The sequence below is a fragment of the Podarcis liolepis genome (genome assembly GCF_965112155.1).
Source record: "Podarcis liolepis genome assembly, chromosome: 1".
NCBI classification, from domain to species: Eukaryota; Metazoa; Chordata; class Lepidosauria; order Squamata; family Lacertidae; genus Podarcis; species Podarcis liolepis.
In genome coordinates, this window is record NC_139554.1 from 132,518,726 (window position 1) to 132,541,147 (window position 22,422).

Consider the following 22,422-nt stretch of genomic DNA (forward strand, 5'->3'; position numbering starts at 1 on the left):
GCACATGCATGTTGTAATCTTATTTATTATTTAGTTTGTTTAGAGCGTTTGTACCCCACTCTTCAACCAAGAAGGTTACCAGAGTGGCTTGCTTACATGCAGTCAATAAAAACAAGACAGTCCCTGCCTACAGGGTGACAAACTAAAAAACGCAACACACAAGGGGAAAGGGACAAGGAAATCAAACTCTGGTACCAAACCTTAAACAGCTGTTTTCATAAATTCAGGACATACCACAGAAGAGAAATCCAGTGTTATCATTGTAGTGAATTTTTAAAAAATCAGTTATATAACATACCACTGACTCAAGTTTCATATGTGAAAATTTCCAAAGTCTGCATTCACTAGCGCTGAAACTTTACAATGGATAGATCAGATTAGTCCTTTTTAGGGCCCCACAGCTATGTGAAAGGTTTGAAGCTTGCTCAAAAGCGATCACACCAAGTGAACAGACGGACAGCTCCCTGTGCTGTTAGCACACAAGGGGAGGTGTGCTTGTTTGCACACTGACATAGATCAAAATGGATGAGAGAGGGGTCAGGGAGGCATGTTTGCTTCTTTAGCAAGTGCCCAAGCCACTTTAGGGAGGAATTGTCTCTCATGGGGGACGCGGGTGGCGCTGTGGGTTAAACCATAGAGCCTAGGACTTGCCGATCAGAAGGTCAGTGGTTTGAATCCCCGCGACGGGGTGAGTTCCCGTTGCTCGGTCCCTGTTCCTGCCAGCCTAGCTGTTCAAAAGCACATCAAAGTGCAAGTAGATAAATAGGTACCACTCTGGCGGGAAGGTAAACGGCATTTCCGTGTGCTGCTCTGGTTCTCCAGAAGCGGCTTAGTCATGCTGGCCACATGACCCGGAAGCTGCATGCTGGCTCCCTCAGCCAATAAAGCGAGATGAGCGCCGCAACCCTAACAATCTCTATCTGCTCCCAGCCAACATCCTTCACCAGCCCTGTTCTGAACTCCTTAAATGTTTTTGCCTGACTGAAATAATAGAATTCCAGTATACCTGAAGGAGCGTCTCCACGCCCATCGTTCAGCCCGGACACTGAGGTCCAGCTCCGAGGGCCTTCTGGCGGTTCCATCACTGTAAGAAGTGAGGTTACAAGGAACCAGGAAGAGGGCCTTCTCGGTAGCGGCACCCACCCTGTGGAACGCCCTCCCATCCGATGTCAAGGAAGTAAACAACTACAGTGATACCTCAGGTTACATATGCTTCAGGTTACATATGCTTCAGGTTACAGACTCCGCTAACCCAGAAATAGTACCTCGGGTTAAGAACATTGCTTCAGGATGAGAACAGAAATCGTGTTTCGGCAGCTCGGCGGCAGCTGGAGGCGCCATTAACTAAAGTAGTGATTCAGGTTAAGAACAGTTTCAGGTTAAGGACGGACCTCTGGAACAAATTAAGTACTTAACCTGAGGTACCACTGTACCTGACTTTTAGAAGACATCTGAAGGCAGCCCTGTTTAGAGAAGTTCTTAATGTTAGATGTTTTATTGTGTTTTTAATATTATTTTGGGAGCCGACCAGCGTGGCTGTGGAAACCCAGCCAGATGGGCAGGGTATAAATAATAAAGTTATTATTAATATTAATAATAAAAATTGTAAAGTTGGAAGGGACCACGAGAATTATCTAGCCCAGCTCTCTGCAATGCAGGAATATTTCACCTAATGTGGGGCTCAAACCTTGAGATTAAGAGTCTCGTGCTCTACCAATTGAGCTATTCCTCAGGGGAAATATGCTCTCGGATGCTGATAATGCTTCTTGCTTGCCCAGCTGAAGGATAGAAAGGGCTGGGCGTGCATATAGAAACTAGATAAAATTCACATCTGTTGCTTTGCCCACTTTAGCCTGTGACCTTGTCCACCATTGGCATGTGATTCTGAGTAGGTTGCTTAAAAGAAGAAGAAGAAGAAGAGTTTGAATTTGATATCCTGCTTTATCACAACGCGAAGGAGTCTCAAAGCGGCTAACATTCTCCTTTCCCTTCCTCCCCCACAACAAACACTCTGTGGGGTGAGTGGGGCTGAGAGACTTCAGAGAAGTGTGACTGGTCCAAGGTCACCCAGCAGCTGCATGTGGAGGAGCGGGGAAGCGAACCCGGTTCACCAGATTACGAGTCTACCGCTCTTAACCACTACACCACGCTGGCTCTCCAGGGAATACTGCTCCCCACCCGTGACATAGTGAGTCTCCTGTCCTGACTACCAATGACATGAAGCAGGGATGGCGGCACTCAGTGGTCGGTGACCAGGATCCACACAGTGGTGTTAACAACAATACATTTGGAATGCTCGCTGCAGAAAGGCCAATCTGCATTGGAAGTGGAAAATTAGGTGGGGGTGGCGCTGTGGGTTACACCACAGAGCCTAGAACTTGCCGATCAGAAGGTTGGCAGTTCGAATCCCCGCGACAGGGTGAGCTCCCGTTGCTCGGTCCCTGCTCCTGCCAACCTAGCAGTTCGAAAGCACGTCAAAGTGCAAGTAGATAAATAGGTACCGCTCTGGCAGGAAGGTAAACCTATTTATCTACTTGCACTTTGACGTGCTTCCGAACTGCTAGGTTGGCAGGAGCAGGGACCGAGCAACGGGAGCTCACACCGTCATGGGGATTCGAACCGCCGACCTTCTGATCGGCAAGTCCTAGGCTCTGTGGTTTAACCCACAGCGCCACCCGCGTCCCTGTTCTATAACTCTTACAATTAGGTGGGGGTGGCGCTGTGGGTTACACCACAGAGCCTAGAACTTGCCGATCAGAAGGTCGGCAGTTCGAATCCCCGCGACAGGGTGAGCTCCCGTTGCTCGGTCCCTGCTCCTGCCAACCTAGCAGTTCGAAAGCACGTCAAAGTGCAAGTAGATAAATAGGTACCGCTCCAGCGGGAAGCTAAACTGCGTTTCTGTGCACTGCTCTGCTTCACCAGAAGCGGCTTAATCATGCTGGCCACATGACCCAGAAGCTGTACGCCTGCTCCCTCGGCCAATAAAGTGAGATGAGCTCCGCAACCCCAGAGTCGGACACAACTGGACCTAATGGTCAGGGTTCCCTTTACCCTTTACCACCCACAGCTCCAAAATCATTAAAGCGGTGGCAGGGATGGGAGTGCGGATCTCACGAATGAAATTCAAAGCACTTTTCTGCAAGTTAACGCTGCAATCGCCCCAAAGAGGAAGAGGATTCTTAAGTATGCAATATCAACAGCTCTAGCTCACAGCCACAATTTACTGTTTTCCCTGGTCTTTACTTAAAGAAATCTCACATCAAAGTCAGCTACTCTGGTGAACAGACTACTTGGGGTCAGCTTAAATTCTGACAGGGAGTGGAATTAATTACGGTTCGAAGAACTATTCAAGAAGGGATAGAAGGGACCCTTGTTATCACTAAACTATTGTGCACCAGCACCAATATGGTCTGGCAATACAAGACTGGAGTTACCAAATGGAATTAACTTTCCCAGGGTTCATATATTTCCATTAATATGTATGGGAATGTGCAGCAACCTTGCCTTATAGACCTGGGTTGCACATCATGCTAAACCATGGTGTACTGATCTAACACTCATGAAATGCTAAACCACGATGTATTATTATTTATTATTATTTATTGAATTTATGTACCGCCCTATACCCAGCGGTCTCAGGGCACTTCAGAGAAAAGATCAGCATAAAAACCACAATATATATATATAATCAAAATCAAAACAGCAACCCAATAACGTGGCTAAACCACGGTGTATTAAACTATTGTTTATTAAACTGTGGCTTAGTGTTATGTGTGAAGCCTGCCCAGCAGTTTAACTATAGTTTGCTTGCTGCCAATAAAAACCCCCTCAATTTGTAGCCATGGTTTACTGTTGGTTTACAAACCGTGGTTTTCTTTAACTGCCTTTGGTTCCAACTCTATGTGCCCAGCAGTGTGCACGTGGCCCAATGTGTTTTGTATCTGTACCGTTGGATGTGTACTTTGCTTAGCAGCTGTTAGAATTTAGCCTTCAGTGGGCCAATCTATATATGGAAGTCATTTTCCCACAAACGTAGTTATTTTAATAATTTTTAACCTGCCTCTTCGGCCAACAAGGGCTCCCCGAGTGGCTTACAGGCAAACTGGAATTTATGGGTGAAAAGCGTGGTGATTGGTATAGTCTGAGGGTGATTTGTGGGCTATGTAGATTAAACAGCTAGAAACACGCAGTAAACTTCAGTATGAACAAGCCACCATCCCTGGAGATGCCAAAACCTTAAGAGATGTCCAGTGCAATCTTTACACAAGTATACTCAGAAGTAAGCCCTACCATAGTTGAGTTTGGGCTTACTCTCTATATAAGATTGCAGCCCCAGTGGTTCTCTGAAAACCAGATACAAGTTGCATGCTGAGTGCCTACTGATTTTATTAGTCACGGATTATAGTAATAGTACAGTCATACCTCAAAAGTCGAACGGAATCTGTTCCGGTAGTCCGTTTGACTTCCAAAATGTTTGGAAACCAAGGCACAGCTTCCGATTGGCTGCAGGAAGCTCCTGCAGCCAATCGGAACCTGCGGAACCTGCATTGGGCGTTCGGGTTCCAAAGAACATTCGCAAACTGGAACACTCACTTCTGGGTTTGTGGTGTTCAGGAGCCAAAACGTTTGGCACGCAAGGCGTTTGACTTCCGAGGTACGACTGTATAGGCAATTAGTAGCAGCCTCTTGACTGAATTCTACGATTGTGGGCTATTTGTTGAAGTCAACTTTTTCCAATCATTTTTAATTTGTTGGACTTATTGTCAAATGAAGTTTACTTTTCTACAGGAATATATATATGCATCCCTCGCCACGTTTAGGCCATAGCTACTCGAAGCAGTAGGTCGCCGATCAGAAAGTTGGCGGTTCAAATCCCCACAACGGGGTGAGCTCCCATTGCTCGGTCCCTGCTCCTGTCAACCTAGCAGTTTGAAAGGACGTCAAAGTGCAAGTAGATAAATAGGTACCACTCTGGCGGGAAGGTAAACGGTGTTTCCATGCGCTGCTCTGGTTCACCAGAAGCGGCTTAGTCACGCTGGCCACATGACCCGGAAGCTGTACGCAGGCTCCCTTGGCCAATAAAGCAAGATGGTCAGGGGTGCCTTTAACTTTACTCAAAGCAATGGCCAGGGAGAGGTCACAAGTTCCTCCCTCGCAGCAGCAGAGCAGCAGCCACAATCACTTGGGACAAGCGCCTGCTCACCCTCCTCCCTGAGCTCCATAGCAGTGGCACTGGCGGGGGAAATTGGGACATTTTGGAATCAAATCAGAAGCTGGGCTGGCTTTTGTAATTCCGGGACTGTCCCAGGAAAATCGGGACACTTGGAACGTATGCATTTGTAGCTCCACCTGCTTCAGCCTTTGACCCTGGCCGGAGGAGAATGTGGCCCTTCTGTCTGAAAAAGCTTTCCCACCCATGTTACAAGGGGACAAGAAGCCCCCCCACCCTTCCTGCAAACCTCCCTCCCGCCTCCTTTTTGCTGAACCAAAGCAAAGCAGCCTCCTCTGCCGGCAGTTCAGAATCCGACGCAGTTAACATCTGATCCTTCGCATTCTTTTCAATAATCGTTAAAATCTTGTTGTTGTTCTTGTTGTCATCATCAAAACTCCTTTTTTTAAAATAAAAAAGCGATCTTTGCATTGTTCATTTATCTCCCTCCCACCCTAGTCACCCCTGTGGCAATTTACAGGAAAGAGTGGTCCCTGCTATAACAATTTCATAACAATGTCCGATGGGGGAGGGGATCTCTCTCCCGTATCCTTTCAGATGAAGATAACAAGCTGATTCTTTTACCCACTGCCACTTCAAATTTGTACTTGAGCACACGAAAGCTAATCACCAGCATCCCCTAGACTAGGCTACAGCCAGAACACAATCTTGTATGCACTCAGAATGCTAAATTTTATGTAATTCAATTAAATTAGCTGCAGTGACCCTGGAACCCAAATATCTTGCTTGATTGTGAAAGTACAGACAGATGTTTGTCAGGAGTTTTTTGTTGTTGTTTTTTTGAAATCACATTGCTGTCGTTGGGTGATATCCAATATTAGCTATATTCTGAGTAGACCCACGAAAATCAATCGGCTTCAGTAACTTCAGCCGTTTATTTCATTGGTTATGACTAGCATTAAAGGTAAAGGGTAAAGGGACCCCTGACCATTAGGTCCAGTCGTGGCCAACTCTGGGGTTGCGGCGCTCATCTCGCTTTATTGGCCAAGGGAGCCGGCGTACAGCTTCCGGGTCATGTGGCCAGCATGACTAAGCCGCTTCTGGCGAACCAGAGCAGTGCACGGAAACGCAGTTTACCTTCCTGCCAGAGCAGTACCTATTTATCTACTTGCACTTTGACATGCTTTTGAACTGCTAGGTTGGCAGGAGCAGGGACCGAGCAACTGGAGCTCACCCCGTCGTGGGGATTTGAACCGCCGACCTTCTGATCAGCAAGTCCTAGGCTCTGTGGTTTAACCCACAGCGCCACCCGCGTTCCCATGACTAGCATTGGGTACCACCTATTATCATCATTGCAATTGTAGTGAATTCACTTGAGAATACGAGCTTGCTGGATCGCAAACTGCAATGGTTTCTGCCTGAAAGAATCTGGTTGGCTTCCCAACACGTTGGGTTGCCATGATGACATCATGGACTTGCCCCCAATCCACCAAGGCCCCACGGGCTGCAACTGGGGTGAAATAACAGCCACTGTAAGAAACACTCCAATATACCAACCCAGGGGACTGAGAAATGAATTCCTCATATGAAAATGATCCATCTCGTCTCCAGGAGTGACATGTTGTGTTCGCCAATCTGTTGCCTCCCTCCTTCCCTCCCCACCTTTTCCCCTCCTGCGTTTCTGTCTCTTTGCTCTCCCCCCCCCACACCTCTCCCCTCCACACACACACATTCTCTCTCTCCCCTTCTTTTCCTGTCTTTTGGCACGGGCACTTTCATCTCCTCCCTCGGGGATTTGAGATGTCACTGCAGGAAGTGCTTGTCTGCCTCTCAGGCAGCGGCAGAGCCCTGTGGCTTTGACAAACCTCATTTAATTGGGAGGAAGCCAGGAGGGTTTGAAAGAACTGAAACATCCACGAAACTCCTTTTATCAGGCATAATTTAAACTCTGCATGGAAAAAAACCTATATGTATAAAGAAAAGTCAACTCCCCCCCCCACCCTGCTGAGAGTCCTCCCCTCCTCCTCCTCGGCCTCCCCATCCCCCGGCAAAGGCAGGCTCCTACGAGATTCCATCTTTTCAATTTTCTAAAAGTGTCAAAGTAGATTTGTGCTCTGCGGCTGGTTGGGTAGAAAGGGGATGCAGTTCTCTCCCTTGCTCTATACACAGAGAGAGGGTGGGGAGAGAGAGAGAGAGGAGGCGGGGGGGGGGGAGTCCCATCGCACATGTGGACCTTGTTCTGTGCATGCAACAACTTCGTTTAATTCCGCCCATGAATCTCATGGTCTTTGTTGGCTTCTGCTCTGACTGTGACATGCCTCCAAAGTCAAAATCATTTATTTCCCACCCGCCAACCCACCCACAACCCGAGCCCGATAACAAGACGGGAAAAGCCTGTCAAGAGCTGTTTTCGTACGCAAAGAATATTGCGCCCCCGTCTGTGAGGTCCAGCTTTAATTCTCTCTGAGGTATTTCTACTGCTGTCAGTTATCACATTGATGGAGGCAGAGGAGTCCTAGGCTCCCTTGGTGGTCTTGATCATGGCCCTGAGAGGGACCCCTTCCGAGGTGGCCAAGTCTGGAGTGATGGTAGAGAAAATAGGGGCGTGCCAGACAGAAGGGGACCTCATCCAGAGTTCCATGGTGACTGAATTTTGTGAAGACTTCCATCCAGACAAGCGATTTGGCCATCGCTTACGTGAATTTGAGAGACGGGGAGGCCCACCCCAAGAAGTGAAATGGAAACGAGGTGGTCCAGGCATACTTTCCCCCCTGGCCACAGAGGATTCAATAAGGGAGATAGGAGAGGTCCAAACCGTGGACCCCTTGGCCCTTGGGGGGGATGGAGACCTTCAGACGAGAGATTTCCTCATGAGCCTGAGGACTATGGACCAAACAAAGATGGCGATCAAAACGATAAAAGTGAAATTCTAGGAGTCAATTGTAGGAGTCAAATTTCAGACTATGGACTGGAAATTCAAAAATTTTGCTTCTTGTCGCCTTTCACTGGGGAGGGGACCCCAGAGGGCCACCGAAAATAATGAATATAGTTGGGGCGATAATGCAGCCCTGATTAACACCTGATCCCACTTTGAATGGTTCACTTTGAGAGCCACTGTTATCTGCGATTGTTGCTGTCATATTATCATAGGAACATGCAAGCCCACTCACCACTACAAGGTGAGTGAGGCTGCTGCGACAGCCCACACCAGCAACCGGAGTCCTCCACCATGGTGCCCAGGGGAGCCTGTGTGTCATGCCCAGCAGCCCAGAGCAGCAGAGGCATGTGCCAGGGAGCACATGGACAGGCAAATGGGCTCCTAGCTACTCTGAGCCGGAGTGGAAAGGAGTGGTTTTTGTGCCACTCCCCGTGGGCCTTTCGTCCTTGGCAGAGGCCAACCTGAGCAACCCCTAGGTTAAGGTTACCAGACGTCCCCATTTCCTGGGGACAGTCCCCGTTTCTACAAATCAGTCCCCATACAAACTCCATTGAAGTTGAAAAGTGTCCCTGGATTCGTTGAAAAAAATCTGGTAGCCTTATAGGTGTGTCCCTGAATGGCGGGTGGCTTTAAAGTCATTGTCTGCAAAAGCCTTAGAAAGTAGACATTTTCCTGACAAGAAAGCTTCCCAGAAAGCACCGAGGGCCTTCTGGCGGTTCCCTCGCTGCGAGAAGCCAAGTTACAGGGAACCAGGCAGAGGGCCTTCTCGGTAGTGGCGCCCTCCCTGTGGAACGCCCTCCCACCAGATGTCAAAGAGAACAACAACTACCAGACTTTTAGAAGACATCTGAAGGCAGCCCTGTTTAGGGAAGCTTTGAATGTTTGATGTACAGTGGTACCTCGGGTTAAGTACTTAATTCGTTCTGGAGGTCTGTTCTTAATCTGAAACTGTTCTTAACCTGAAGCACCACTTTAGCTAATGGGGCCTCCCGTTGCCGCTGCGCAGCTGGAGCACAATTTCTGTTCTCATCCTGAAGCAAAGTTCTTAACTCGAGGTACTATTTCTGGGTTAGCGGAGTCTGTAACCTGAAGTGTATGTAACCCGAGGTACCACTGTATTACAGTATTTTAATATTTGTAGGAAGCCACCCAGAGTGGCTGGGGAAGCCCAGCCAGATGGGTGGGGTATAAATAATAAATTATTATTATTATTATTATTATTATTATTATTATTATTATTATCCCATGCGCAGGGAGTTTTTTTTTTTTAACTCTGGATACTTTTTGGTACCTTCCCCAGCTTGGTGCCCTCCAGATGTTGCTAAACTCCAACTTCCCTCAGCCCCAGACAACACTGTCAGTGGTCATGGATGCTAGGAGTTGTAGTCAGTGTCCCCCCCCCCAGTCTTTTCCCCATTGCAGGCCAGCGGTTCCCCCCCCCCTTGCTTCTGGCCTTTATGAACTTCTGAGAAGCCCAAAATGAACATTTCAAGTCAAAACAGAAGCTGGCCAGCATGTGTGAGTCTACACTTTTTTTTAGATCAATGACTCCACCTAGCTCCTACCCATGCTGTCTAGGTTTGTCATTGCTTCTTGGGAGAAAAGCAATGACAAACCTAGACAGCATCTTAAAAAGTAGAGACATCACCCTGCCAACAACGGTCCGTATAGTTAAAGCTATGGTTTTCCCAGTAGTGATGTATGGAAGTGAAAGCTAGACCATAAAGAAGGCTGATTGCCAAAGAATTGATGCTTTTGAATTATGGTGCTGGAGGAGACTCTTGAGAGTCCCATGGACTGCAAGAAGATCCAACCTCTCCATTCTGAAGGAAATCAGCCCTGAGTGCTCACTGGAAGGACAGATCCTGAAGCTGAGGCTCCAAGACTTTGGCCACCTCATGAGAAGAGAAGACTCCCTGGAAAAGACCCTGATGTTGGGAAAGATGGAGGGCACAAGGAGAAGGGGACGACAGAGGACGAGATGGTTGGACAGTGTTCTCGAAGCTACCAGCATGAGTTTGACCAAACTGCGGGAGGCAGTGGAAGACAGGAGGGACTGGCGTGCTCTGGTCCATGGGGTCAAGAAGAGTCGGACACAATTAAACGACTAAACAACAACAACAAAAGCTCCTACCCACTCCTAGCCATGACTGGTCAAGCCACAGGGCAGGGCCAATTCTTATTTCCTTTTCCTCAGTCCATCTCCCACGTAGTGGCAGCGAGCTTTAAGCTTTCCAGTCAGGCTTCTACCGCTGCATCTAGGAGAACGAGGGTGCTAGGGCGCATTTATTTGACCTGTACCAAAACCAGAAGCAACGCCCAAACCAGCTAGCGAGACAGTTTGCTGTAGTTTTTCACACTTCTGCGGGTGGTGACGGTGGCTGTTGTCAAACTGGCATCTGTTGAGGGCTGCCCTGAGCCGCCCAGTGACTTACTGTAACAACGTCATGGTGAATTCCGGCACCTATTTTTCTTGCGAGAAAAGCACTGGTTGTCATTCAACAACATCTGAAGGGCATCTTGTTAAGGCAGTTAGAAAATAGAATGACATACCATCAGAAAGCTGGTGCAGCTGAGAAGGTAAAGAGTTGAAAAAAGGATGACGACATGCTTTCTGTGCTGAGATCCTGTCCCGTGGACAAAGTTTTAGCATTCTCGTTGCCAAGTCTTCAGCTTCAGATTCTCTGCCCAGCCTAAAAAAAACAACAGAGAGAAATAACCAACACCAAAACAAGGCCCCGAGCCATAGGTTTAGCCACAGGAGAGACTCTGCCAACCTGGTGCCCACCAGATGTTTTTGCACTACAACTTCCACCAGCCCCAGACATCATGACTGTGTCAGCTTGGGCTGAAGAAAGCTGTAGTTCAAGTTATCAGCTTGAGGAAGGCTATCATGGGGGATCTTTCATGAGCGAACTGGCCAAAGCAGGGCGAAGGTAAAAGGTAAAGGTACCCCTGACCATTAGGTCCAGTCGTGACTGACTCTGAGGTTGCGGCGCTCATCTCGCTTTATTGGCCGAGGGAGCCGGCGTACAGCTTCCGGGTCGTGTGGCCAGCATGACTAAGCTGTTTCTGGCGAACCAGAGCAGCACACAGAAATACCGTTTACCTTCCCGCTGGAGCGGTACCTATTTATCTACTTGCACTTTGACGTGCTTTCAAACTGCTAGGTTGGCAAGAGGAGGCACCGAGCAACGGGAGCTCACCCCGTCGTGGGGATTCGAACCGCCGACCTTCTGATCGGCGAGTCCAAGGCTCTGTGGTTTAACCCACAGCGCCACCCGCGTCCCTTTGGGCGGAGGTATAGATAGAGAAATTTGAAAAATTGTGTGTTAACAACTCAGCCACAGAATTATGCCAGTTAAAGGTATATAAATGGGTCAATATATTTTGCATCTCCTCCAAATTTATTCCAAGTTAGGGACCTAACTGCTGGAGAATGCTATAGACTCATTTCCAGAGAAAGCTTTTTCCTCCCTCCTCCAAAGCCATCCATTGTGAAGCAAAATCACTACTTTGCAAGCAAAGGATTTAAATGCATGGGAAGGACCAATAGCAGACTAATGCAATGCATATTGCTTTTGTTACCATTAAATTTTCGCTTGAAATTGCAATGGTCATACTTGGGTCCAGTCCAACATTGTCCCCACTCACCCCAAACCTAAGAATAAATGTATACATTGGATTGAACAGCCAGGATTCTTTCCAAGCTGCACACAATTCTTTTACTAAATTTCTGGTTATGCAATGAAGACCCAGACCAAAAAGTATAATGTTCTGGTAAGAATAGACAATACTGAATACTCTGAAGGTAAAGACCAACGAGGGTAGTGATAGGTTATCCAACCTCTCCTTAATAACTGGGTGACAAATAGCTTGTTTTGCTTTGAGTCAAATGCTGAACTTAGGAAACTGATTACATCATTTGGGGGAATGATGAGGTAGGAAAGGCACAATAACCTGGGGGTAGGGGAGCTGAGGGACGTGGGTGGCGCTGTGGGTTAAACCACAGAGCCTAGAACTTGCCGATCAGAAGGTCGGCGGTTCAAATCCCCGCGACGGGGTGAGCTCCCGTTGCTCGGTCCTTGCTCCTGCCAACCTAGCAGTTCGAAAGCACATCAAAGTGCAAGTAGATAAATAGGTACCACTCTGGCAGGAAGGTAAACGGTGTTTCCATGCGCTGCTCTGGTTCGCCAGAAGCGGCTTAGTCATGCAGGCCACATGACCCGGAAGCTGTACGCCGACTCCCTTGCCCAATAAAGCGAGACGAGCGCCACAACCCCAGAGTCGGCCATGACTGGACCTAATGGTCAGGGGTCCCTTTACCTTTAACTTTAGGGGAGTTGAATGATGGTTGAATAGGAGGTGGCAGACTTAATACTTAGTACCCCAAGTAAAATCTCTACACCAAAGTGAGGACACATACTAGTAAGGGTTTGTAGATAGAGACAACCACTTATATTGAATCAGTTGGTGCCCTTTAACTGAAAAGGGTATTCCTGATATTCCTCATTGCCTTGTTCCTTGCAATGAGAGGGCCAGTCCTGGCCAACGCACAAGTACATGCAACTCCAAATAATCCTGCAAGAGAGTGGAGGCATTTATCTGTCTACCAAAACTAAGCCAAAGTCACCCTGGGTTGGATTTTTTGGCGCGGGGAGGAGTGGAGGGGCAAACCTGTTAAATTTGTGACATGTTCCGTTAACTTTGCCAGAAAAGTTAAGCATGGAAACTTTGTTGTGTCATTACGGCATTAAAAGGGGAGCGGGGTGTTTTTAACCGCCCCGTTAATCATTTCATCATACGCGAAGAATGTTCTTCAGATGCTCCATAGATCTGACATCAGAACGTTTTATTATATAAGCGCTCTGACTTCCTAGCCGAAACACTGTTGAGCCACTGACATTCAGTGTGGACAGACCAATGGTCTGATGTAAATCACTTTCATGTCACAAAGTTGTGCGGTTCCCCTCTCTACTCCCCACAGCTATGTCTGCGCGGGCGGGGGGGGGGGGGGACTTCAATGCCAAGTGGCTGACTCCTGGGGAACATGACAGTTTGGAGTGTAGGAAGCAAAACAGAAGAAGAAGACGAAAACGCCGCCAAGCAAACAAAAACAGTGCCCTGCGTTTTATAGCATTTAATTTGCTTGCTTATTCAGAGCGTCAGGTGGCCTGTTAGAGCCCCGGCTGCTGTGTCTCTCCTCACACCCTCCCCAGCCGGGCATTTCCCTTCCAAATGACATCACGCCGCTGGGATCTGCTCACTTTCATTCTCAGCCTGGAGCCCCAACCAAAACATACCCATAAAACGAACTGGGCTCGGAGCGTGAATATCTCATGTCAGCTGCCAACGCCTTTTGAGGAGAGGGGAGGTAGCGGGAGATGAGAAGAAGAGGGAGCCATTTACATGCACAGAACTGAGGGCCGGATTCTACCAGAACTGCAATGGGGTGCAGATAGGAATGCCTTATTACTGAGGTTCCATCAGCGCTATACAGCCCTATACGGGTTACATATGCTTCAGGTTACATACGCTACAGGTTACAGACTCTGCTAACCCAGAAATAGTACTTCCAGTAGCACCTTAAAGACCAACTAAGTTAGTTCTTGGTATGAGCTTTCGTGTGCATGCACACTTCTTCAGATACACTGAAACAGAAGTTGCCAGATCCTTCTATATAGTGAGAAGGTGGGGAGGGGTATTACTCAGAAGGGTGGTGGGAATGGGTGATTGGCAGATAGCTGAGATGAGCCTGTTGATGACTCTTAACGACTGCAATGGGTCTTACAGGAAAAGGCAAGGGGTGAGAAGGTGAAAAATGGCTTAGTCATGTATAATGGGATAAGAATCCAATGTCTCTGTTCAGACCAGGTCTCTCCATGGTTTTAAGTTTGGTAATGAGTTGCAATTCAGCAGCTTCTCTTTCCAGTCTATTTCTGAAATTCCTTTGTAGTAAAACAGCTACTTTGAGATCTTGTATAGAATGTCCTGGGAGACTGAAGTGTTCTCCTACTGGTTTCTCTGTTTTGTGATTCTTGATGTTTGACATACCAAAAGCTCATACCAAGCTCATACCAAGAACTAACTTAGTTGGTCTTTAAGGTGCTACTGGAAGGAATTTTTTTATTTTGACTATGGCAGACCAACACGGCTACCTATCTGTAACCAGAAATAGTACCTTAGGTTAAGAACTTTGTTTCAGGATGAGAACAGAAATCGTGCTCCGGTGGCGCGGCAGCAGCGGGAGGCCCCATTAGCTAAAGTGGTGCTTCAGGTTAAGAACAGTTTCAGGTTAAGTACGGACCTCCGGAAGGAATTAAGTACATAACCTGAGGTACCACTGTACATTCAAAGCAGCATCACGCAGCACTACGATTCCCAGAGTCTGCTGGGAAGAGGCATTGACTGTTAAACCACTCTGAGAATTGTGGAATGCTGTCCCCTGGGGCATTTGGATGCCTTTTGGCACCAGACAAAAAAATATATGTTCCTATTAAACCAGGCTTTTGGTTGATTGACATCCAATGCCCTTTTAAAATGTGTTAGAAGGGAGGGTTATTGGGTTGTTTTCGTTTTTATTTTACGTATTTTGTGTTTTTATCTTGTGAACCACCCTGAGATCTGTGGGTATAGGACGATGTCCAAATTTTAACAACAATGCCACTTTTTAGTTCTCTGTGGGCAATACTTTGCCCCACCTGCCCTGGGAATATGCTTCAGTTTGGGATCCCTCTTTCTCTTTTAAATAATTTTTTATTGGAATTTTATTTACAACATAACATAAATCCCCCCCCAATACACAAATCCACCCTCATTAAACGTGAACATAACATACAATAAGCATAACATACAACAATACAAACAACCAAATAAAAGACTTCCTTTATCCTGTATCTGGCCTCCTTATTTACTTCTTATAAACTGTTTCCTTTATGAATTATAAGATTTTTTTCTAACTATAACTTAAATATCCACAAAGTCTCCTGCAGACATTAATCAAAACAAGCCCAGGTATGTATTTTAGGGCACTGTTTTGTGAAGTATTCTCTGCATTTCCCCCATGCTTTTTGAAACTCTTGTCTAGTGAGATCTCTGTTAATCTAGCCAGTTCAACATACTCTAACAGTTTGTCTTGCCATTCCTTTTTGGTTGGCATAGTCCCCCCCACCCCAGTTTTTAGCAATTAGGATCCTTGCCGCTCCTGAGGCATAGAGGAATATTTTCTGATCTTCTCATGAACCGGGTGCCTTCTCCACTTCAAATGCTTTTATGCGTGTCTACATACTTGCGCATGCGTATGGAGCCCATGCCACCAAATTCCCATCAGACCAAACACCCTACCAGACACCTGCGCCTAATATGCAACAACTATTTCCTGAACAATTGGCAGGATTATATAGCTATCTGGGACACAGGTGGCGCTGTGGGTTAAACCACAGAGCCTAGGACTTGCCGATCAGAAGGTTGGCGGTTTGAATCCCCGCGACGGGGTGAGCTCCCGTTGCTCGGTCCCTGCTCCTGCCAAACTAGCAGTTCGAAAGCACGCCAGTGCAAGTAGATAAATAGGTACTGCTCCAGCAGGAAGGTAAACTGCGTTTCCGTGCGCTGCTCTGGTTCGCCAGAAGCGGCTTAGTCATGCTGGCCACATGACCCAGAAGCTGTACGCCGGCTCCCTCGGCCAATAAAGCGAGACGAGTGCCGCAACCCCAGAGTCGGTCACGACTGGACCTAATGGTCAGGGGTCCCTTTACCTTTACCTTACATAATGCAGCAGATAAGAATCTTTATTTGCGTCAGCCATCGGCCATAGCAATAAAACAACAATACGGCACACAAAGAATAAAACTAAAAAGTCAATTATATAAAATACATTTTAGGGGACGACAAAATAATAGTAGCAAAACATAACGATAATAATAGTAAAATCCTAGGAGAGGAACCTGGGCGACGACGCTAATGTCACTCAGGTAGCAGCTCTCAATCTCATTGCTCTCTCGACAAATTTGGCAACCTTCTCTGTTGTCGAGCCGTTCTGGTCGGCCAGGAGTGAGAACAGCTTGGCTTCGCAAGAGTGGCCCGGGATGGCAGACAGGAGCGGCGCGATGGTCTCGTCCCTGAGATCTTTATATAGGGAGCAAGACAAGAGGACGTGTGACACAGTCTCCACGCAGCCAGCTCCACAGGGGCAGAGCCGGTTCTCGAATGAAGTTCCTTGATATCTACCCTCAAGAACAGCCGAGGGTAACATATTTAGTCTGGCCAGTGTGAAGGCCCGTCTGAGTTTTGGAATGGTTAAGGTAGACAAATAAGGTGCCCGAAAATCAAAGTGGGAGGGGGGCAGATAAGCGTACCAAGCACTAAATTTCTTAATATAGGCCAGATTATTTTGCTGCTCAATATCCTTCATGCGCTGATCAATAATAGTTTTTGCCTTGGGGAGACCCATTTTCAGGAGATGCTGTGCTTGGAGGCCACATATAAGTAGTTTTTGATGCACTACTTTGGACCACCGACTTCTATGTGCATCTCGTGCTACTAGAGGTAGTAGTCCGGATGGGTTTAAATTTAAGCGAAGCCAATAGTTAAATGTTCTTAACCAGGTTCGGGTTTCGACGGAGAGGAGGCCAGTCTCCAGCCGTAGGGCCACATTTGGTGCGCATGGTGGAACGGCTAGAATCTGTCTTAAGAATTTAGACTGGACTGTTTCAAGTGTGCGGCAATGATTTCCTGTCCAGATTTGGGCCCCGTAGAGTAATTGCGCCAAGGGTTTTGCTTGAAAGACCTCCAGAGCTGCTGGGATACGTCTGCCCCCTTTCGTAAAGTAAAAGCGAGACAGTATTTTGGCGCTTTGAGATGCTTTTTCCCTAGCATATTTATGATGGGCCTCCCAGGCCCCTGTTGACTGGAAAACCACTCCTAGGTATTTGAAAATTTTGACCTGTTCTATTGGCTGATTGTCCATCTCCCATCTATGATGTCTGTGTCTCCTAGCGAAGACCATGACTTTGGTTTTTTGGTGATTAACCACCAATTGATCTCTCCTGCAGTAGGCTGAGAATTCTCTTAGTAGCCTTTTGAGGCCTACTTTAGTTCGTGATAAGAGAACCGCGTCGTCCGCATAGAGGAGTACTGAAATTGGTTTTTCGGCCAGTTTGGGGGCATGAAACTCTGGGGATGTTAGGTATTTGACCATGTCATTTATATATAAGTTGAATAAGGCCGGGGCTAAAATACAGCCCTGCTTGACTCCTTTGGTGGCTGGTACAGGGCCAATTAGTTGTCCATTTACTGAGGTTCTTACATATAACTTGGAGTCTTTATATAGGCTTTTTATCAAGAATAGTAATCTTTTATCAATGTTGGTAACATTGAGTTTAGCCCAAAGTTTGACTCGTGAGATCGAGTCAAAGGCCGCCTTCAGGTCAATAAATGCTGCGTATAGAATCCCATGTGTTTTATTGGCGTATTTATCAATGAGATGCTTTACCTTACATACTTGCGCAAAAGGTAGAAACATGTGGGGGGGGGGTGTAAATCAAGGCTGCCTCCGCTCTTCAACCGTCCAACAAACATGGGTGAAAGTTTGTGGGTGGGCATTAAAAAAAGACAAACATCCCTGGACTTGAGCGGTCGCCGGCCAAGCAGCATGGTCCCAATGCACAAGGCTGAAGGAAGTTCCCATGTCCAGAGACACAACCTGGAACCTAGGAAGTTGCCTTGATATGAGTCAGTCCATTGGCCCATCTACTTGAGGTCCGTCCACACTGACTGGCAGGATTTTGTGCAGAAGTTTTGTTTGCAAACTATTGTCAACAAACGGGACGTGGGTGGCGCTGTGGGTTCAACCACAGAGCCTAGGACTTGCCGATCAGAAGGTCGGCGGTTCGAATCCCCCGCGACGGGGTGAGCTCCCATTGCTTGGTCCTGCCAACCTAGCAGTTTGAAAGCACCTCAAAGTGCAAGTAGATAAATAGGTACCGCTCTGGCGGGAAGGTAAACGGCATTTCCGTGTGCTGCTCTGGTTCACCAGAAGCAGCTTAGTCATGCCGGCCACACGACCCGGAATTGTAGAGTTGGAAGGGAACTTGAGGGTCACCCCAACCATCTGCAATGCAGGAATTTCTGACCCCAACCCCTTGAGATGTGTGTATTTAGTAAGCATTGGGCAAGCTGGTAAGTATTTCAGTCTGGGTTTTTACAGAGTGACTACTATAAGCTCAGAGACCTCTTGCTTCATACTGATGACTTGTCGTGAAATGGTTCACTTGCGGCTGCTTAGGTAGTTCATGCAAATAGCCCAATAATGATGCCTTTTTTCTTGGAATCTGCTGCTTCCACAGACTACTTTGGAGTTGCCTTATTCTGACTCCAAGTCTGGAGTTAAAAGCTTGCATATAAAAACAAACAGACCCTAAGGGAAAGCATGATAACGCTGTCATAGGTAGTTTACCTGTCACAGATCATTCCGAGCCTCCGAGGGTTGCTGGCGAAGAACCTCTCTGGAAAGTTAATATGCAATCACCAGATTAAACAAAACCCAGGGAAACAGACCAAACCATGCACTTAGCTTTTCAAATCCTGCTATAAAATTTGCTGTTGGTGTATTTATAAAGCTACATTGCTTCTATAAAGCATGAGTACTGGTATAAAGCGATTCTGTAGAGCTCTTTACCCATTTGCTAAAGAATATAGGCACCGACGCTTGAATTTTCTTTTTTTCTTTTTTTAAGAAGACAGATTCTGCAACCAGGACTCCCAAATTCCGCAACTGAAACAGGGTATGTGGGTACAAGTGACTGGGTTGGGATTGCCGAAATAGTGGAAGGCAGACAGGGAGATGTAACAGGAGCCGTGAAAACCAGCTGATATCTATGTGTGACCATCTGTTTTCTCACATGACCTGCTACAACTGTACAGGGAGGCACAAGATCCGCAATCTGTCACTGCCTTACAGTGTCTCATTGAAGAGATACAACTTTCCCTAGATTAAGATCGGCAGGAGTCTAGAGCCCTCTCTTTTTCTTGGCCGTTGCTCTGTCCACTCTTCTGAATAACTGGAGTCTCACCCCACCCCTTTATCCTTTTGGCACTGCTCCTGTGGACTAGATACACCACTCAGAGATTTTAAAAATACTTCACAGGGTTGTTGAGCTCTCTGGGAGAAAAATATGGCATATAAATGAACAATAAGTAAATAATCAGTAATAAAATACAGTGGTACCTCGGGTTACATACACTTCAGGCTACATACGCTTCAGGTTACAGACTCCGCTAATCCAGAAATAGTGCTTCAGGTTAAGAACTTTGCTTCAGGATGAGAACAGAAATTGTGCTCTGGCGGTGCGGCAGCAGCAGGAGGCACCATTACCTAAAGTGGTGCTTCAGGTTAAGAACAGTTTCAGGTTAAGTACGGACCTCCGGAACGAATTAAATACTTAACCCGAGATACCACTGTACAGTAATATTAAGTGTTTTTGTATACCAGTTAGAAATTTTAAAATCTTAAGTGGTTTAGGAATTCTGATCAAGAGATGTCATGTTATCCTGGGCTAGACATTGCCCTTGCCATCGGTTACCAACATCTTTGCGGCGAGTTTCGTGCACACTCAAACACGCTCACACACGGCGCTCTATTACAACTCAAAGTGTCAGTCAAGGGTATCATGGTGAGTTTCCCTGTCAGCAATCCACATCAATGGCAGTTGCCGAGATAGAGAGGAGAATTCACAGCGTGTAACAACACTTAGGCAGGCTTTAAAGACTTTCCTAGACAATTTGAAAAGGATTCTTTTCCCTAAACTACACTTGCGCTAACCTCAACCCCGGTACTAGCGGAAAACATTCCACTTCTGTATCATGCTACTGTGGAAAACCTTGCTGATACTGTTTGTTCTCCACTGGTCCAGTCAGTCAGGGCAAACACTGTGGAGGAGGGGGAAAGCCTTCAAAGAACTTCCCCACCCCACCCCAAGGCCCAGAAAAATAGCCTTTGGGTGAAGGGTGGCATAGGAATTTCATGAGCAAATAAGTAAATAAATAAATAGTCTCCTTGCCTTTGTCAGTATTTACAATATATAGGTAAAAGGTAAAGGATTCCTGGACAGCTAAGTCCAGCCAAAGGCGACTATGGGGTTGTGGCGCTCATCTCGCTTTCAGGCTGAGGGAGCTGGTGTTTGTCCAGACAGCTTTCTGGGTCATGTGGCCAGCAGGACTAAACCACTTCTGGCGCAACAGGACATTGTTACGGAAACCAGAGTGCACAGAAACGCCATTTACCTTCCCGCCACAGCAGTACCTATTTATCTACTTGCACTGGTGTGATTTCAAACTGCTAGGTTGACAGAAGCTGGGACAGAGCAATGGGAGTTCACCCCATTGCGGGCATTCGAACCGCTGAGCTTCTGGTGTGCAAGCCCAAGAGGCTCAGTGGTTTAGACCCCGGCACCACCCGTGTCCCTTTACTTTTTACAATTTATAAATAATTGCAATAAATAAACTGTTGGTTTCCCTCCCAAAGCCTATCTGGGTGTTTCTGCACTCCATTCAAGCCAAGGCTGGCCCAAGACATTTTGCCACCTGAGACCCCCCTCTCCACATACTGAAGCCAGCTGGACTGGCAGCTGAATTGTCCTTCTATCTTGGCAACGTTGACATCCTCCACTTTACCTGAAGGCATCAGGCTAACTTAGGGGGCACGCACCAAGCTACAAGGCACACATATCTCTCTGTCCTCTGACATCTCACAAATCCCAGCATCCACAGCCTCACTTTACCTAATAAGACAGTGGCCTTGATTCATATTTTCACCACTCTGGACTCTTGCTAAAAAATATTTTTTTTAAAAAAAAGCCTAAGAGAGGTGTTATAATTGTCACCATGCCCATGCCTTTCTATAATTTCAGTGCCAATGAACATGTTGACTTGCAGTATACGAATATGTGTATGAGGGGAGGAGGGAAGGAGGGACAAGAGAAAACTGGTGCTTTGATTACAATGACAACAAGATTCCCTTGGAGCTCTCTAATGTAATTGAAGTAGCTCTTTCGTAACCGCCAGAATGCAAGACGCTGTGACTACTGATTAGAGATAAGTGATAAAAATAATAATTCCCAGACTGGGTGGATGAGCTGACTTAAAGCTGTAAGTTGAAAATTACTGATATGAAAGCACATCACACCTCTGGCATTTGTAAATATTCGCTGGAATGGGGCGGAGGTGTGCCGATAGCTCCCTCAGTGTGTGTAAAGCATGGATCTTCAATGGGTAAAGTTCGTTACTGAAAACTCCTGACCTAGGATTAAAAGAAGAGTCCTGTAAGGTCGCTGAGCATCACAGTGCTCAGGGAGATGGCCAAACCCGTAGACAGCTATATAAAGGTAAAGGGACCCCTGACCATTAGGTCCAGTCGTGACTGACTCTGGGGTTGCGGCGCTCATCTCGCTTTATTGGCCGGGGGATCCGGCGTACAGCTTCCGGGTCATGTGGCCAGCATGACTAAGCCGCTTCTGGCAAACCAGAGCAGCGCACGGAAACACCGTTTACCTTCCCGCCGGAGCGGTACCTATTTATCTACTTGTGACGTGCTTTCGAACTACTAGGTTGGCAGGAGCAGGGACCGAGCAATGGGAGCTCACCCCGTTGCGGGGATTCGAACCGCTGACCTTCTGATCGGCAAGTCCTAGGCAGTGCCACTGTGTCCCAGATAGCTATATAATCCTGCCAATTGTTCAGGAAATAGTTGTTGCATGTTAGGCGCAGGTGTCTGGTAGTTTGGTCTGATGGACATTTGGTGTCATGGGCTCCTATCCCCTTTTGCATTTGGGAACTTTGAAAAGAAACCCCTCTGCATTTCCAGCTCTCTTGCATGTTACTTGCCCTTCTTTCCTGTGGGGCAGGGTCTGCGTAGGTATAGCATAGCATAGCATAGGCAGGGACCCTGAATCTTGAGGGACTTGGTGCAAGATGCAAGTGTTGTTTAGCCCATTGGGAGCAGTGACCATAGTGCTTTTAAACAAAATGTACATGTAAACAGCCATTTGCCAAGAAACCCCAACATGGTCAGATTTGACTTCAAAAGATGAAACTTATCAAAAATTAGGGGATTAGTTAAAAAGGAAATTGAAAGGTAAAGTCAGGAGGGTCAAATCATTTCAAAATATGTGAGAGCTGTTTAAAGAACAATATTAGAAGTTCAAGTGGAGTTTATAAATGCAGATCAGGAAAGGTACTACAAGAGTCAAGAGCAGTGATGATCAATCTCGGCCCTCCAGCTGTTTTGGGATTACAACTCCCATCATCCCTAGCTAACAGG

The 22,422-nt window shown here is 46.9% G+C and overlaps 1 protein-coding gene and 1 long non-coding RNA gene across 2 annotated transcripts in view; one reads left to right on the plus strand and one right to left on the minus strand.

Annotated features, from left to right (window-relative positions):
* LOC310693619 overlaps positions 1–2,891 on the plus strand; it is a 159,279-nt gene extending 156,388 nt beyond the window's left edge. The window contains exon 3 of the long non-coding RNA XR_014519276.1: positions 2,850–2,891. This is a non-coding gene — a long non-coding RNA (uncharacterized lncRNA). The remainder of the gene's footprint in view (positions 1–2,849) is intronic.
* Positions 1–22,422, minus strand: part of CDK15 (cyclin dependent kinase 15) — a 66,078-nt gene that overhangs the window by 6,176 nt on the left and 37,480 nt on the right. Inside the window, 2 exon segments of the mRNA XM_083474148.1 lie at positions 10,662–10,801; positions 18,562–18,610. Coding sequence (XP_083330274.1) covers positions 10,662–10,801; positions 18,562–18,610 — 189 coding nt within the window.